At 47.6% G+C, this 14,802-nt stretch overlaps 1 protein-coding gene across 2 annotated transcripts in view; it reads right to left on the reverse strand.

The window, feature by feature from the left end:
* Window positions 1-848: 848 nt before the first annotated feature.
* The window catches only part of Myof (myoferlin), a 137,485-nt gene continuing 123,531 nt past the window's right edge, over window positions 849-14,802 (reverse strand). For both annotated transcript variants that reach the window (XM_050157674.1, XM_050157668.1), the window contains 8 exons: window positions 12,724-12,812; window positions 12,540-12,635; window positions 9,223-9,364; window positions 6,971-7,070; window positions 5,385-5,575; window positions 3,572-3,681; window positions 2,958-3,105; window positions 849-1,407 (listed from right to left, as the gene is read on the reverse strand). In XM_050157674.1, coding sequence (XP_050013631.1) covers window positions 1,369-1,407; window positions 2,958-3,105; window positions 3,572-3,681; window positions 5,385-5,575; window positions 6,971-7,070; window positions 9,223-9,364; window positions 12,540-12,635; window positions 12,724-12,812 — 915 coding nt within the window. In that variant the 3' untranslated portion in view covers window positions 849-1,368. The remainder of the gene's footprint in view (window positions 1,408-2,957; window positions 3,106-3,571; window positions 3,682-5,384; window positions 5,576-6,970; window positions 7,071-9,222; window positions 9,365-12,539; window positions 12,636-12,723; window positions 12,813-14,802) is intronic.

Consider the following 14,802-nt stretch of genomic DNA (forward strand, 5'->3'; position numbering starts at 1 on the left):
CATGCAGCCTCACCGAGGGACATGTCAATCCAGCCAGAGCTGTTATTTCTTAACAGTTTGTTGTGATTGAGTACACTTGGATTGCTGGTAATTGTGACAGGATACTAGAGGGAATTAAAATATCAAAACCACAAAACACCTCAGCAATGAGATGGACAGTTGCCTTTGCAGTATAAACTGCCCGAATTGCCAGCTACATAGAATTATTGCATCATTTCTTGTTCCTTAGTCTTGAACTTCCATTTGAATAGAACTGTTAGTGACTTACTTGATAACCTTCTCTTACATGTAGGAATGACACAATGTTCTCATGTGTTCTAGCAGACATGCTGAGCATCTTTGGTGTTGGCATGGGGTCAGACCTTACTGCAGTGTTGCTTTAAGAGATCTTAAGAGAGGCTGGGGAACACGCCTCAGTTGGTAGAGTGCTTGCCTGGTATCTGTGAATACCACATAAACTGGGGGTGGGGTGGTAGCAGATCTGTAATCCCTGGGTCTAAATCCAGACTCATTCTTGGTTGTGTAGCCTTGGAAAAGCTACAACTTCTTTGACCCTCAGTTTCTTCAACTGTAAAATGGGGTTAGTAGTGTTGTTGCCCTAAATTTATGGGCTACACTGCAGATTCACTGAGTGGCACACACAGAGCCTTGAAAACAGGGTGGCAGGCTGCTACCACACTATTCATAACTGGTAGCTGTATTATTGGACCCGCTGGCCCAAGTTGGCAGCATGCTCGTAAAGGGCTTTTGGTCAAGTGGAATGCCGTGGCATTTTGCCCACTAGGACAGGAGGAACTGAACCTGCCTCTCTCCTCACTTGGTCAGAACAGAGGACACACATCCATGTGTACCAGGTGAGATACTTTTATTTGCATTTGTCACTGAGGTTGCAAAGAGTTTCATGGCACTTGTCCGCACGGAATCCCACAACGATGGCTGCAGCACCAATAAGAGCTGTTCTAACCATCCCCGCTACCTCTTATAATGGAGGTTCTTTCTCTTGATTACAAATAGGAAACATATGACATGAAGACACAGACCATTTCAAATTCATTTCAGTGATTTCCCAAACTTGAATCGTAAAATGGAAAGCACATAGAAAGATAGTTTTAAAATGGAACCAGCCACCTTAAAAATACTCAGAAAATAGTCTTAAAACTTAGAAAATAAAGTTTTTTAATACTTTAAAAAGATAACAGGATAAGAAGGCAGCCTGTTATCTGACCTTTTAGGATTTAGACCTGTTAAAAACTGACAAGTCTTGGTGAAGTTTTTAACACACCGACCTGGGGTGGTCTTGGTCTTGAAATCACACTTCAGTGTGTGAGGCAGCTCTTCACTGCTGCCTGATTGAAGGCTCTGCTTTCATTATGCGTTTGGCCTCACGATCTTCATCGATAAATAGTTCTGAAAGAGAGACAGAAATTGTGTGACTACTTGGAGACGTGACTTCTCAGTCTGACATGCCATTCTTTAGCATGGCTGGGCAGGCTTCAGAGCTACCCCTGGCCTCCCTCTGCCTACTGAGTGCCCGTCAAGTCCCAACTGTCTCTAAACACTATCATTCTCTGAGTGACACCATGGATAGAATTTAAATTATGAAGAAATAACTATATGGAGTTTTTTAAAAATAGAATTTAAATCATGAAAAAATAACTATATGGAGTTTCTTTTTAAATAGTCAAGACAGATTGTATAACCTACAACCAGAAAACACTGTACATATACTCAGAGTCAACTCTGAAACTATTACACAGGGGAAGATAGGAGCCAGGCATAGAGATGCTGCTGTGTCCGCATGACGGTGTCTCCAAACTCAGAACCTACAGGAGCTACAGGATGATGGAAGTGAGTTGGAGAAAGAGCCTTGGGATGTCTGCTGCTCCATCCAGAGCTATGCGCTTTGCCTCTGCTCATGGCTTGCTCTGCCTGGACCACCCCTTCTCCAGTGACTAAACTGCTTCCCTGGGGAGAATGTCCTTAGCAGCGGGCTCCTAGCTAAGACCTTCCCGTCCACACTGCCAGTATGTATTCATTCTGCCTTCCCTCGGACAGCTTCTTCTCATCTCTGCATTTTAACTAGATGCTCCACGCATCCCCTGAATGGAGAAATAAGAGCACAGCATCTATGCACACAGCCAAACCTTCAATTCGGGCTCTTGTTTATAACTAAGGTGATTGGAAGAAATTTAAGGAGTAGCTATTTGTGAAATGGATCATTGAGAACAAGATTTTGCAAAACAAAATGTGGGTACAGGGACCCAGAGAGGCAAAGGCAGTAACTGTTTGGAGTGGAGTGTGGGGTTTGTTGAGGTCTTGGGGACCACCAGTGTCTGGACCCGGAGTTTGGGTACAGAATTGTTTGGGACAAGAAAGGTGGAAGCAGGGGGCTGGTGAGATGGCTTTGTGGGTCACAAGGACCTGAGTCCGGATCCCCAGCACTCACATCCTATCAGGAAATGGTGGCTTCGATGTACAGACAGACAGCAGAGACAAGAGGATCTCCATGCTCTCTGACTAGCCATCCTAGCAGAAGCTCCAGGTTAGTGAGGGCCCCCATCACAAAAAAAAAAAAAAAAATAAGGTGGCAAAGGTCAGAGGGAGACACTGCACATTGACTTCTGGTCTCCACACGTGTATGCATGGTTAGCACACACACACACACACACACACACACACACACACACACACACACACATTAAATCACCTGGAAACACTGCCCAGAACCTAGACAAATACGGACAGAGGCTTGGGGCCTTTCTCCTAGAGTTCTTAAAGCCAGTGGGTTTTTGTTGCTTGGTTTGTTTAGACCATAATAGTTTGTGGTATCTCGTTAAAACCTAAGGATGCAGTTTCTAGCACTGGATAGTATGTTAGACTTTCAAAAGCAGAGGGGCTGTGATAGGGTCGCTGCCCGGTGTCTATGGCGCCTCAGGGTTGTAGAAGCCGAGTCGTACCGGCAATGAGTACAGGAGCACAGCCACGAACAGCAGCAGAATGAGCAACAGGCTCAGGCCGATGATCACCCACTTGAACCGGCGCCACACGATGAAGCGCATAGTCTTGCAGGGGTTCGTGAACCAGAGGAAGGAGGTTTCCGGTCGGCTGCAAGGCAAGACATAGTTCCCCTCCTTAACTCACAAAGGACTGTCTACCAGACTGTAGCAGTTCAAGAATCGTGAATTAATAAATTTGGGACAAGCTACAGTTGAAGGAGCAGTTTCAGCCTCCCCTTTCCTACTGTGCCCACCACCTTCCCAGCCTCCGGGTAGCTCTCCTTTGTTAGCCTCTGTAGTTGGCTGGGAATAGCTCAGGTCCCCACACCCGTTCCTTAAGATGCTGAGGATATCGAACTCTGGCTTAATGGGGAAGGTGAATGGTTAAAATGAGACCACAGCACCTACCGCCCCATTCCCCCCCCCCCCCCCCCCCCCCCGCCCCCGGCCCACTGTGAAGAACGAAATTAGAAGGCCAATAGCTAATCCAGCCCATTAAGCCAACTGGAAGGGGGGCTTTCGAACTGCAGGTGTTTGGGGACCAGACAACACACAGAACAAAGAAGGCCTCTCACTTTGGTGGGTCAAGTTTGGGGTTCATGTTGGGTTCATTCCGCCCCTTCCCGGCTGGCCTCTCGTCTGCCTCCCTCTCGTTGAGGACCTCCAGTGTCATCTCGACTTTCCCCTTCAGTAAAGCAGAGCAGGTTAAACACATGACATCACGTTTCACAAATATTTTTACTTCAACCCGAGGAATATTCCCCAAGCTACAATTTTTATTCTTGTAAAGCAATCCTTAGATTGCCTCAAATTTTCCTCCTGAGACTGCTTCCCATTTCCTCTCCCATGTGTTTCTGAACCACCGCCGTGTGGGAAACCAAGAGGACAAATCAGTCTCCCACCTCGCGCTCTCTTTCTCCCGCGTCCCTGTGGTTTTGGCATTCCCACATCAATCTGTCACAGAACTTGTGCTTGGTGGGAACTCAAGGTGTCGTAGCTGCATCAGTGGGAGGATGGAGGCTGCTTCTCTGCTGACAGGCCCCTGCACGCGCATCCACACAGGGAGCAGTTCTGTGTGGATAACCTGTAGACCGCTCGTGGCATCCTGAGAAAGGTGCCATTGTCTGAATTTGTGGCTGAGGGCTCTAAGGTCAAAAAAGGTCTAACATTCTATCTAACCTTTTTTTTTTTTTTCTTTTTGGAGACAAGGCCTTACTATGTAGCTCTGGCCTGGAATTCACCATGTAGACCAGGCTGGCCTCAAACTCACAGAGATCTGCCCACCTCTGTCTGGCTAATCCCTCCAAAGGGCTGGTATTAAGTATGTGCCGGCACAACAGGTGACTTTAATACCCAGCCCTCATTAACTTGCAGTTGATATTTTAGGACCCAGATAGACCATCTCTGTCCCCAACAACCTGTGAAATGCAGACACAGAGGTCATTTATGAGGAGAGGCCTGGACAGTGCCCCTGTTTTTATACCAGGTGAAACTGAAGGCCTGACCCTGCCAGGGGCTTTATCTCTCAGGTTTGCTTGAATCCATAAAATGAGGATTGAGTCTACCTCAAAGGCCTGTCAGCAGAGTCTAAGAAGATAACGTGAAAACTAATCTCTATGGTAACAGAAAGTCCACATCAATGGCTTCCTGAAGACAGGGTAGAGAAAGAAAGCACTGGAAACTTCTGGGGATGGATTAGCCAGACAAGATATGCTCTCCTATGTGAGCGCTCGCTCTGTACCCACAATGCAGCCTACAGATGAGAAAGGGCGTGTGGTGGGTAAGGAGAAAAGGGAGGAAGCCTTTGATCAGCACATACTGTACCTCCCACCCATCCCCACTAATATGCAATTAACATGGACTGGTAAGCTAGTTTAGACATGAGATCACACACGTGAGACAGTTACCCTGTTACCTGGCTCACACATGTTAGCTAGGAACCATCAGTACTGTGTGAGGTAGCATTGGCGACATGTTACCTGGCTCACAGATGTAACCTAGTAACCATCAGTACTGTGTGAGGTGGCACTGGCAACATGGTGAGCTACGCTGCGCTTTCTTTCCAAAGCTTATTATCTTGAATCCTCCAAGATGCTTGTAAGGTCTGGACTTGGTTTCAGCACCCTTACCCTTTCCTCTTTAGGATGTGAAAAGCTCACATTGGGAACTCCACTTCCTATTCTCACTGCTCAGCACACAGTAAGCTCCCTGTAAAGGAACCCTAAGAAGATACAGCATCACCTTGGTTCCTGGTTCCCATCTTTCTAACCCACGCCCTTCCCCCAACCCCGAGCACACACCCACAGCCTCTTCTGTCTTTATCCCCTCATCCCGAGTAAGTCTACTGATAAGGCATAGAAATAATACCCAGCCAGAAAATACTCATACAGCCATCACACGGGCGCCGTCTTTGTCCATGTAGCACGGCCACCATCCTTTCATGGATTTCTGCTCAAAGAGTGAGGCCGTCTTAGCTTTAAGGGGGTCCATGGCTTTGAGGTCGGGGATCATGTCCAAACTGCACTTCTCTGCTGACTTGGCGGGGATGATCGTGTGATGTAAGTCAAGTTCCAGGAAACCTGGCCCCAGAAACACAACATGAGGTCCAGATGAGCTTCAAGTGGCTACGCTATTGTTCTCAGGTGAACAGAACATTCTTGTACAGGGGACACGGTGATTGCGAACAGGTAATGGGTGAGTTAGTGAAACGGATCATGCTAGATGTTTAAATTCCTTCCAGATAGGATGGGAGATGGCAGAAGAAACAGCTTTTCGCTGCTCAGTGTCTCACAGAGGACGCCATGCTTTCTTTCTCAAAGGCATGGGCATAAACAGTTCTTCTATAAACCCCGATCGACTAAACATCTACACATAAAATTTCCACTGAGCTCAGGGCCTTTGTATTTTGAGAGGTACTAGTTGTGGTTTTGAGCTACCCTGGCCAGAGGTCGTTCATTGCCTTTGGGGAAAGACAATTAGGTGCATGGAACACAGGATGCTCCTTGGAACATTCTGGTACAGCTCTCTCCTGGAGTGACCCCAGAAACGGGAGCTTGAAAGAACATAATTCACCCAAAAATCCCCACCAGGAAATGAGAAATCCCAGCCAGGATCAGGGTGTCTGGAGAGACACACTTTCTGCTGTGGGCTGGGAGGAGGGATTTACTCTCTAGCCCCTGGATAGCTTCACGTAGGTCTTTGTGAAGGGCTGTGAGAGGCCCCACTTATTGTTCCTGGTTTAGGAGCCTTACATGGTTAGATGATAGGCAAAAGTTGAACTTCAGCATCAGCTGAAGTGCCAGGGCTTACATCACTGGGGTAGGAGGACTGCAGAAGAATCGGGAGGCCTTCTGAGACCTGGGAATGCTTGGGTTTAAAATGTAGAAGGGAGAACAAGAAAGATTAGGTAGGGTACATGCGATGAGGGCTTCGAGGCCAGAGGAGGGTGGGCTTAAGGAAAAGAACAGCGTAGGGGAGGAGGGAAGAAGGAGGCACAGAGGACATTGGGAACTGCTGAGAGCGAGGAGCGAACTCGTAAAGATGGTTCCGAAGTACCAAGAAGAGAGAGCGCGGGCTGCTTGAAAGTGGAGGCAGAGCTGTGGCAACTTCCCTGTGCCCAGGCCGGTCTCTAATTCACTATATGGCCAAGGACAGCCTTGAATGCCTGAGCCTAAGCCTACTGCCTCCCCCTCCCAAGTGCTGGGGTTAAAGGCATGTAGCACCATCCCCTGTCTGTGCAGTCCCGAGAACTGAACTCTTGGCTCTCCCTAGGCAAGCACAGTACTTATCTTTCTAGCTTACCAGTGAGGCCTGCAGAGCGAGTAGAGCTGGTGAAAAAGGGAGGCTTTCACGAGCAGACCACACCCCTTGGAGGACACCCAGTCAGTGAGCACATCCCCGCCTCCCCCATTACAGGTGTTCCCAGATTGTAATTGGTCTCCGCGTTAGAGGAGTGATGGTGACGTGAGCCGTACCCAAGTAGTCATCCAGGGAAAACTTGTCGTTGTCCCATATCTGAATGATCAGTCGAGGGGGCACGCGAAATTCTGTTTGATCAATGCTCCAGAAATGCTCCTAAAATGGGGAGAGACACAGACGGTTCACATGGGCATGGTCAGTGGGCTCAGGGACCCTCACTTTAGCCGCAGACTGCGCGATAAGACTGGGGCCTCCACCCCCACACCTTGTGGGGCAGCCTGACCTTCCTCTGGTATTTAGTAGACCAACAGACTCCCTAGGCAGCCTCAAAGCCACCAGTGGGTGACAACAAGGATGTCCTAGGAAGTTCCCAAACAGCAGGGTTCTCACGTATTCCTATCAGTGTGACTTCCTGCTGCCACTCCCGTCCCCTGATCACCACTGTGGCCCTCCTGAAGCTAGGTGTGGGCCAGCCCACAGTGTCATCACTGGGCCTTTATCCCCATTGGGCAAACTCCCACCCCCATCTCCAAGGCTTGATTGACAGTTTCATTGTACCCATTTGCAGTGGGTTTAATCTAGGGCTCAGATTCTGCTTTTGTTTCAATACAGATATTAAAATGTCCCAGGATTTTTAGCTTTTGGAAAATATCATGGACTTTTATATACTTGTGGTCGCTTAAAACCCTCCGATCCTTCTCGTTGAAGGTAGGCACACACAGACAGCCAAGTTCCCACCTCTAGTCCCTGCTTGAGCCCAGACACTAGTTAAGACTATACCTCCACTGCCAGTTCCACCTGAGTTCCTTTGGCCTGGGCAGCTCAGGAATTCCACCAGTGATTTGGAAATGTGAAAGACCGTGGGGTTGTCCCTCATTTTTCATACTCTTGGAAGGCTCTCCTTCTTAGGGATAGCTCCAGGGGCTCCGGAAGCCCACACGGCTAGTCCCTGACTGGCTGTCCTAAGTGTGGGGTTATGCTCTAAGCACCACGGAGGGAAGAGAGGTATAGCCACAGATGTGGGTTAAAAAGGAAAAGGAAGCACCTCTCAGGCCTGACCCCAAACATCCCCATCTCTGTCCCACAGTGCTTTCGTGTCTGAAAGGATACAAAGTCGACATCATTTTGAGCCTCTGAACCTCTGGAAAGTCCCTCTGTAGGCTCCATTCCACCTGGCATAGGAAGTGTTCACTTACAGCATCCACAGTGGGCAGGGCTACCAGAGGCAAGGGGACTCAGGGCAGGTACAGCTTTGTAGGGTGTAGGGAAGGTGATATGAGCAGATATGACGAGAGATGGAAGGTAGGGATGGGACCAGAGGCCTACTGAGATCATAGGTTTGTTTACCAAGGTCTCAGGACCAGGACTTTCCTTGGAGAACCTCTTCGTTCCCCAGTTAGTACAGTCTGGGCAGGGGTGGGGTGGGATGGTGGAGTAGCCAAAGACTGACCCCCATCTCTAATCCCAGTGCTTGGCCTGAGCACTTCCTCCCGGGCCACAGTGGTTGTTGGTTCGGGGAGGGACACAAGTCTCCGGTAGGCAGAGGCCCTGGTTCCAGTTCTAGGATGTCAGTTCTGACACTCCCTTTTATTTGTGGTGGTTTGCTGGGAAGATGGGTGATGGCCTGGGCTGCCGGCTACCATGCTTCCTCCTCCAGGGAAGAGCCTGCCTGGAAGTGAGGTCCATAGAGGACGGAGAGCAGAGGGAGAAGAATGTGGGACCAGTTTCCAAAGACATTGCTTCTACGTGGGCTCCAAACGTTCTTAAAATGAGCCAACGCTGGACTGGTTAGGAATGGGAACCAATAAATCACTTCTTTTGGTCTAAGTTCTGTAACCGAAAGTCTGTCTAATTAAGTCCACCGGGGCCTTCAACCCTCCTGGAAGTGTTTCTGAGTGAGGGAATGCAGATACCGTGGCTTAACCAGGGCAGCAAAAGGGACGCCTCACCTCTAATACTTGGCTTGTATTTGGCCTAAGATGGAGAGTAGCCATCTCTTCGTTCCATACAGAACACATGTGTACAGTGATACAAAAGCCATTGTCTTGCCCTGTCTCTTGACTTGCTAACAGGTAGCAGAAAGGAAGCGGTATTCCTCATAATCATAACTATACAAATAAATCCCTGTTGGGGCTATGCGACCATGGGCAAGGCTTTACTCTCTGTGGGTCTCAGATTCCTTGTCTGTACCAAGAGGGAGCTGGACTCGGTGACCTCCCAGGTCCCGGGCAAGCCCGACCTCCTTGGAGTCTCAGAGTCAAGCAGACCCAAAAATGTCCACATTCTGCCCACATCTTTCAAGGCTTACTTTTTTAGCCACGATACAGAGCTGCTCAGCCGGGAGGTAGTCAAACGGGAAAACAAATCTCCAGTTAAAATTGCCTTCGCCATCCAGGGACCTGTAGTGGACATCTGTTTTCTGCTTGTTGTCTTCGCTGCCGGAAATCCAGCTGTAAAGCAGAGGCAAACGGAGTCAGTTTGCGGTGATTGACAAGGGATCTGACTGCAAAACTGCGCCGTGATTAGGGGAGGAGAGCAGCGGCAAGGCCCTTTCTCTGGGCAGGTTCCAGGGATCCACAGGCCTGGAGTGATTTATGGAGGCGAGTCGCATCCAACCCAGGTTGGAGCCAAATAAAATAGAATTCCTTTAAAACCAAAGCAGGAAACCCTTTAGACTGTAGTTAGCAGAGCTAAGGTGAAATTTTCTGGAAAATATCATCAACAATGTAGCTTCTATTTTGGGTAAGCTGTAGCTGGCTGGCTATGATTTGGGGCTTCACAGCTATGACTCATTAGCGTCTATCATCGGGGCTGGTAGGTTCCACCAATGCAAGTTAGCTCAAAATTTCAGCGTCTCCTTCCCCATATTTAACTTAAGCAAACAAAAAGAGGCACCAAGCAAGTAATCTTGCAGCTTCCTTTTTTATTATTCTCAAAATTTACTATGATCTTATTAATGAGCCCGGCAAGGAAGAGGCAAGCTGTTATTTCCAGGCGTCTCACTGAGAAGAGCCCTCTCCGTCAACAGTGTATTAACTTAGACCGTTGGAAACATTTCTTTTTGCTTGTGCCTGGCACGGAGTGGATATAAGATAAACTCCCTGTTGACGGAACGAACGAATGTGTCCAGAAGGAAGCCGCTGTCGCATCTGCCTGCTTCTGTTTTGAAACTAAGAACTGTTTTCCAGCCTGGCCTGGTGTGGTGGAGCACACCTTTAATTCCAACTTTGAGAAGAACCAGCTCCTAGATCTGCAGCAAGGAGAGCCTGGCTGTGAAGCTTTGGACCCTGGGGTCCCACCTGTCCTTGACAGAGTTAGAGGTCATAGCTCAGAGAAATGGCTCCTCATCTCAGCCTTCCGATTTTTACCTATGACCTAGGCACTTGGTGTCATTTCATTCCTCCCAGTAGAAACGGAATTCCGGAAGTGATTTAAGACTCATAGCAGGTCATGGGTCTGCACTCCCAGGTCGTCTAATTCAAAGTCCACTCTGCTATTCTCCTTCTGACTATGGAGCTGATAATGTCATTTGCTAGCCTTAAGCCCCATTGTCAGCGACAGCAACAGTCAACTACCTGAGCATTCTCTTTCACTGATTAATTAACTCTCTAGATAAATCACTGGGAAGATTCCCGAGACTGGGTGTTAGAAATTCAGTGGTAGAGAGCTAGACCTCCAGGACACGCCCACACCCCTGTACCCAACCTTTCCCCTTATCTCCTCACTCCCCTGCCCTACCATAATCCCCTTCATCCTCCCAGGCACCACGGTTCTATTTGACTGTTAACTTTTAAACTAATTTACTGAAGAGTCCACTTTTTTTTTTTTAATATGACCCTGGTAGCTTTACCTTTTGACCCAGCCCTAAAACTTCACCATCATCTGACCCAAGACTTCTCAGTCTCTTTGGCTTTTTCTCTCTTGCTCCCCACCCCCACCTCTTTTTTTTTTGGTAAGGCTTCTCTCATTTTAATTTTAATCTTAATGTTAATTAGGCAAATACTTTCATTACATGTGCTTGGGTACAAGCATGTATCACTTCATAGGTAACGTCAACGTGTGTCATGTTGGTTAGGCATTGCATTTATGTATCAGTCACCTTTTTCACGTATAATATTTAGATCCCTCTCCCCCTCTCTGCAGTTCTGGAGAGCAAACCCTGATTCTTAGCTCAGTTGGTAAGAGTACTCGCCCAGCATGCACAAAGCCCTGGGTTTCAGCCCCAAGCACACAATGGTGATCTACACTTGTAATCCCAATACTTGGGAGACAGAGGCAGGAGGATCAAAAGTTCAAAGCCATCCTTGGCTATAGGAGATCCATCTAAAAAACAAACTAATAAGTAAGCAACCAACTCATAGCTGAATGTCCCCAGAGTCTCAGTCTAGGGAGCCCTGCTACCTCTGAGCTGGACTCCCAGTCCTGGTGTTCAGAATGTAATTCCAGACTTTACAAACTACTTTAGGCTGAGTTTTATTCTTCCGCTAGTTTTATCTCAGCCCATCAATGCTTTGTTTGTTGCCTTGATTTGAAAAGAAAAAAAAAAATTCTTATGACAGTCAAGTAAATTTGCATAGCTCTAATTAGCTGGGATTAGTTTTCCTGGGGGAATGGTAATGACGCCCTGAAACGGCAAACAGTAATTGAGAACCTGATGAAGCTTACACGCGTCTGAATGACAGTCATTACGTCTTTAACTCAGCTGTGATTGAAGTTCACTAGGGATCACGAAGGCACTTTGTTCTCGCTGATGAATAGATCACATTTCAACACGTCTTATCTCCTACATATCAAGGAAGGAAGAACTCGGTCCCTGTGGAAGAGCAATAATTCTAACACCCACGTAATGCCCGCCAGCTGCCAGGGGCTAAACTACACGCCGTGAGTCCTGGAATCTTCTAGCTATCTCCAGGAAGTAGCGCTATCATTATCTTCACTGCACAGGCGAGTAGCTGCCCATTGTCTGACTTTCCCTGGCTAGCAGGGACAATGCCAGGATTCTTATACAGGGGGTCTGACTACGAAGACGGGTTGTTTCTCACCACACAGTACCATTCTCAGCATCTATGGACCTATGATCATGGCAGAGCAGAAACTAACAACACGGACCGCCTGGAATGGGATCAAACAAGTAAGAAAATAGTAAGCACAGCATTTTTCACATCGGAGAAAGACATCCAGCTAAAGTCAGTGGGATGCAGTATTTCTTAAAAACCTACCAATGTTGCCTGCTTTTCACAAACACTGTCTATGGGCAATAACGTGTATAGGAAGGAAATTTGGGGAGCTTTATTGGGTTCTTAAGGCTGGTTGTCTGCAATATCAAAAAGAAATAAGCAACTACGTAGCTAAGGAGTCTCAGAAGTAACTCTGCTTAGCAAAAAACGATTAAATAAAGAGGGATAAAGAAATGTTTATCAGTTCTCACAGTTGAGAGCTGAGAGGGAATCCTACCCCCAGACACCGTCTAGACTGATTTTTCTTCTCTGCCCCTTCTGCATTTTGCTGTCCAGGCACTCCCATAGCAGGTCATACCAAGAACACATGGGTGGGCACCTCCAACAGGGCGCCTAGTGAAGGAGGATTTCACTCCCCAGCTTGTGGGAGTCTGTTTGCTGTCCTCACCCTTTGACGTAGATGTCGCTCATGTCCTCCCCTGTGATGCTCTTCTCATCCAAGATGACGTCCTTGGTGTTCCAGATGATGACACGCAGGAAGTACCTGGAACACAACGCATTTTGGAAGAATGCTGCTTCTGGTCCTGGACGGAGTCCCGGCTCCAGGGAACCCCCGTCTTAGGCTTACTTACTTCTTTGCTTTCCTGGGAGTGATGTTGAAAGGGGGGCCTGGTGGTCCTAAACTTTTGGGGAAGACATCCACCCACATCTGAAGTTTCCCCTAAACCATACACAGAGGAAAGAAGGCGGGTGTCACATATGGGAGAAACCACGGTTTTCCTTTGCTTTTGGCAGCACTGAGCATGGACCCCAGGTCGTCTTCCCACACGCTATGAGAGCCCTCTGCCACTGAGCTATAAAATCATTTCTTCCATCCCATTTCTTAAAAGAAACCACTTCTGCGGACTTGCTGATTTATTACTCCACATGGAAGGCTGTAATGGATGAAAGAGCAAACCAAGGTTAAGCTAGTCTACAGTGTGATTTAGGCCACTCGCTTTCCATTCTCACCCCAAGAGAGATAGAGCTCATTCACCCGTTTGTATTGTGGCCCCAAATTACTCTGTTAATAAAAATGAGGGGCTTCCTATTACTAACCCAGCTGCTATTGCAAACACACACATGTGTGTATGCGCGCGTGCGCACACACATACACACACACACACACACACACACACACACTCTCAAGCATTTAAAACCAAGTCCTCCCCCTCATGCTGCCCCTCTCTTTGCTGTCACATTGCTTACCAGATTCAGTCTCAATCCCAGTAGGCTTCCCGCTTACCTCAGTGACAAAAATGGCAATGAACTTCGTAAGAGAAAACAACCTAGTTCTGTGAGGCGATTCTAAAACAATAACTCGGTCTCCAGAAAAGGAATATTCCATAGGTTAGCACTGCCACCACGCCAGAAGAGAAGCTCATGAGAGAAGGGGCAGGGCCTGTTCTGACATTTGTGCTGCCATCTTGGTGAGGCCCTGGTCTGATCTTTGACTACTATGGACCGAGCCTTTCTGCTCCACTGGAATATTCTTCCAGACAGGTACAAATGCCAGTTAAAAAAAAAAAAAAAACTATCCAACCATTCAAATCAATTTATAGTCTCTACATTATTTTTGGATCTTGTATGGACTCTGCCTTCAGACAAACATAGACTGGTCTTTGAGAAGTTTGCCAAGGAAACCACTGGATTGGCTTCCCAAGGCATTGCGATCAAAATGAATTACCTGGAACCCTTGAAAAGGAATATATTTTACTATGATCCTGATGCTTTTCCAACTAATCTCTAGGCTCAGGGCTCCGCCATACATCAGGCACACCACAGGACATTAGGCATCCAGGCGTCGCCTAAGATTAAGCCGCAGTCTGAGTCTAAGGCTGCAGGCAGGAGCGAAGGCGGGCTGGAACCTTCTCAGGAAGAAAGCTTCCTCACTTGGTCAACTCTCCAGGCTCCATCTAGGATTGATGGGTGGGAGGCAGGCGGGCAGAATAAATAGGCTTCGAGCAGAAAGGAGAAGGAATAAGAACAAGAAATCGAAATGTAGCACAGGATAAAAGCAAATGTGACAGTTATCTAGAAGCCATGGCCACTTCTGAGTGGTAAAAGGACAGCCAGGCCAGGGATGTTACCCAGAGAAACCTTGTCTTGGAAAAAAAAATAAAAACAAACAAAACAAAACAAGCATGTCTATAGTCTTATAGTAGGTACTGATGATATTTGCCTCTAGTAAATTAATATTTATTAAAGTGTGAGTTCCTAGTTACTCATACCAGAGTCCCTCGAGGTGTGGATTAGAATTCACACTCCTGGCTTTACTCCAGGCCTCTGGTACCTAAATCTCTGCAGACACAGCCTGGAAGCATCCACTATCCGAAGCTTCTATGTGGATTACTTTGTATTTGAATGTGTCTCACTTTGCTCCTCCAGAAACTAGGCCCATTTTCTGGGGCTTGACTTGCACGGTCCCTTTGACCTACTACAGTTTTCATACTGTGCCCCTGCTTCCTTGACTCTCTAGACTCAGGTGGTACCTCTACCCCAAGTCACCAAGTCAGACCAAGCTTAGTTTGTTCTCCTGGTTACACGGATTGGGACACCCGGTCCCTGAATACACAACACAGAAGTAAGTACGCAGGGCTCCGCGACACACAGACTCAGAGGAAGGTGGCAGCAGCAATGAAAGGATTCGCCAGCGCCAGAAACAGAAACAA

The sequence above is a fragment of the Alexandromys fortis genome, unplaced genomic scaffold, assembly GCF_014885135.2.
Source record: "Alexandromys fortis isolate MF-2015 unplaced genomic scaffold, M_Fortis_MF-2015_v1.1 scaffold_10, whole genome shotgun sequence".
In the NCBI taxonomy this organism is placed as follows: Eukaryota; Metazoa; Chordata; class Mammalia; order Rodentia; family Cricetidae; genus Alexandromys; species Alexandromys fortis.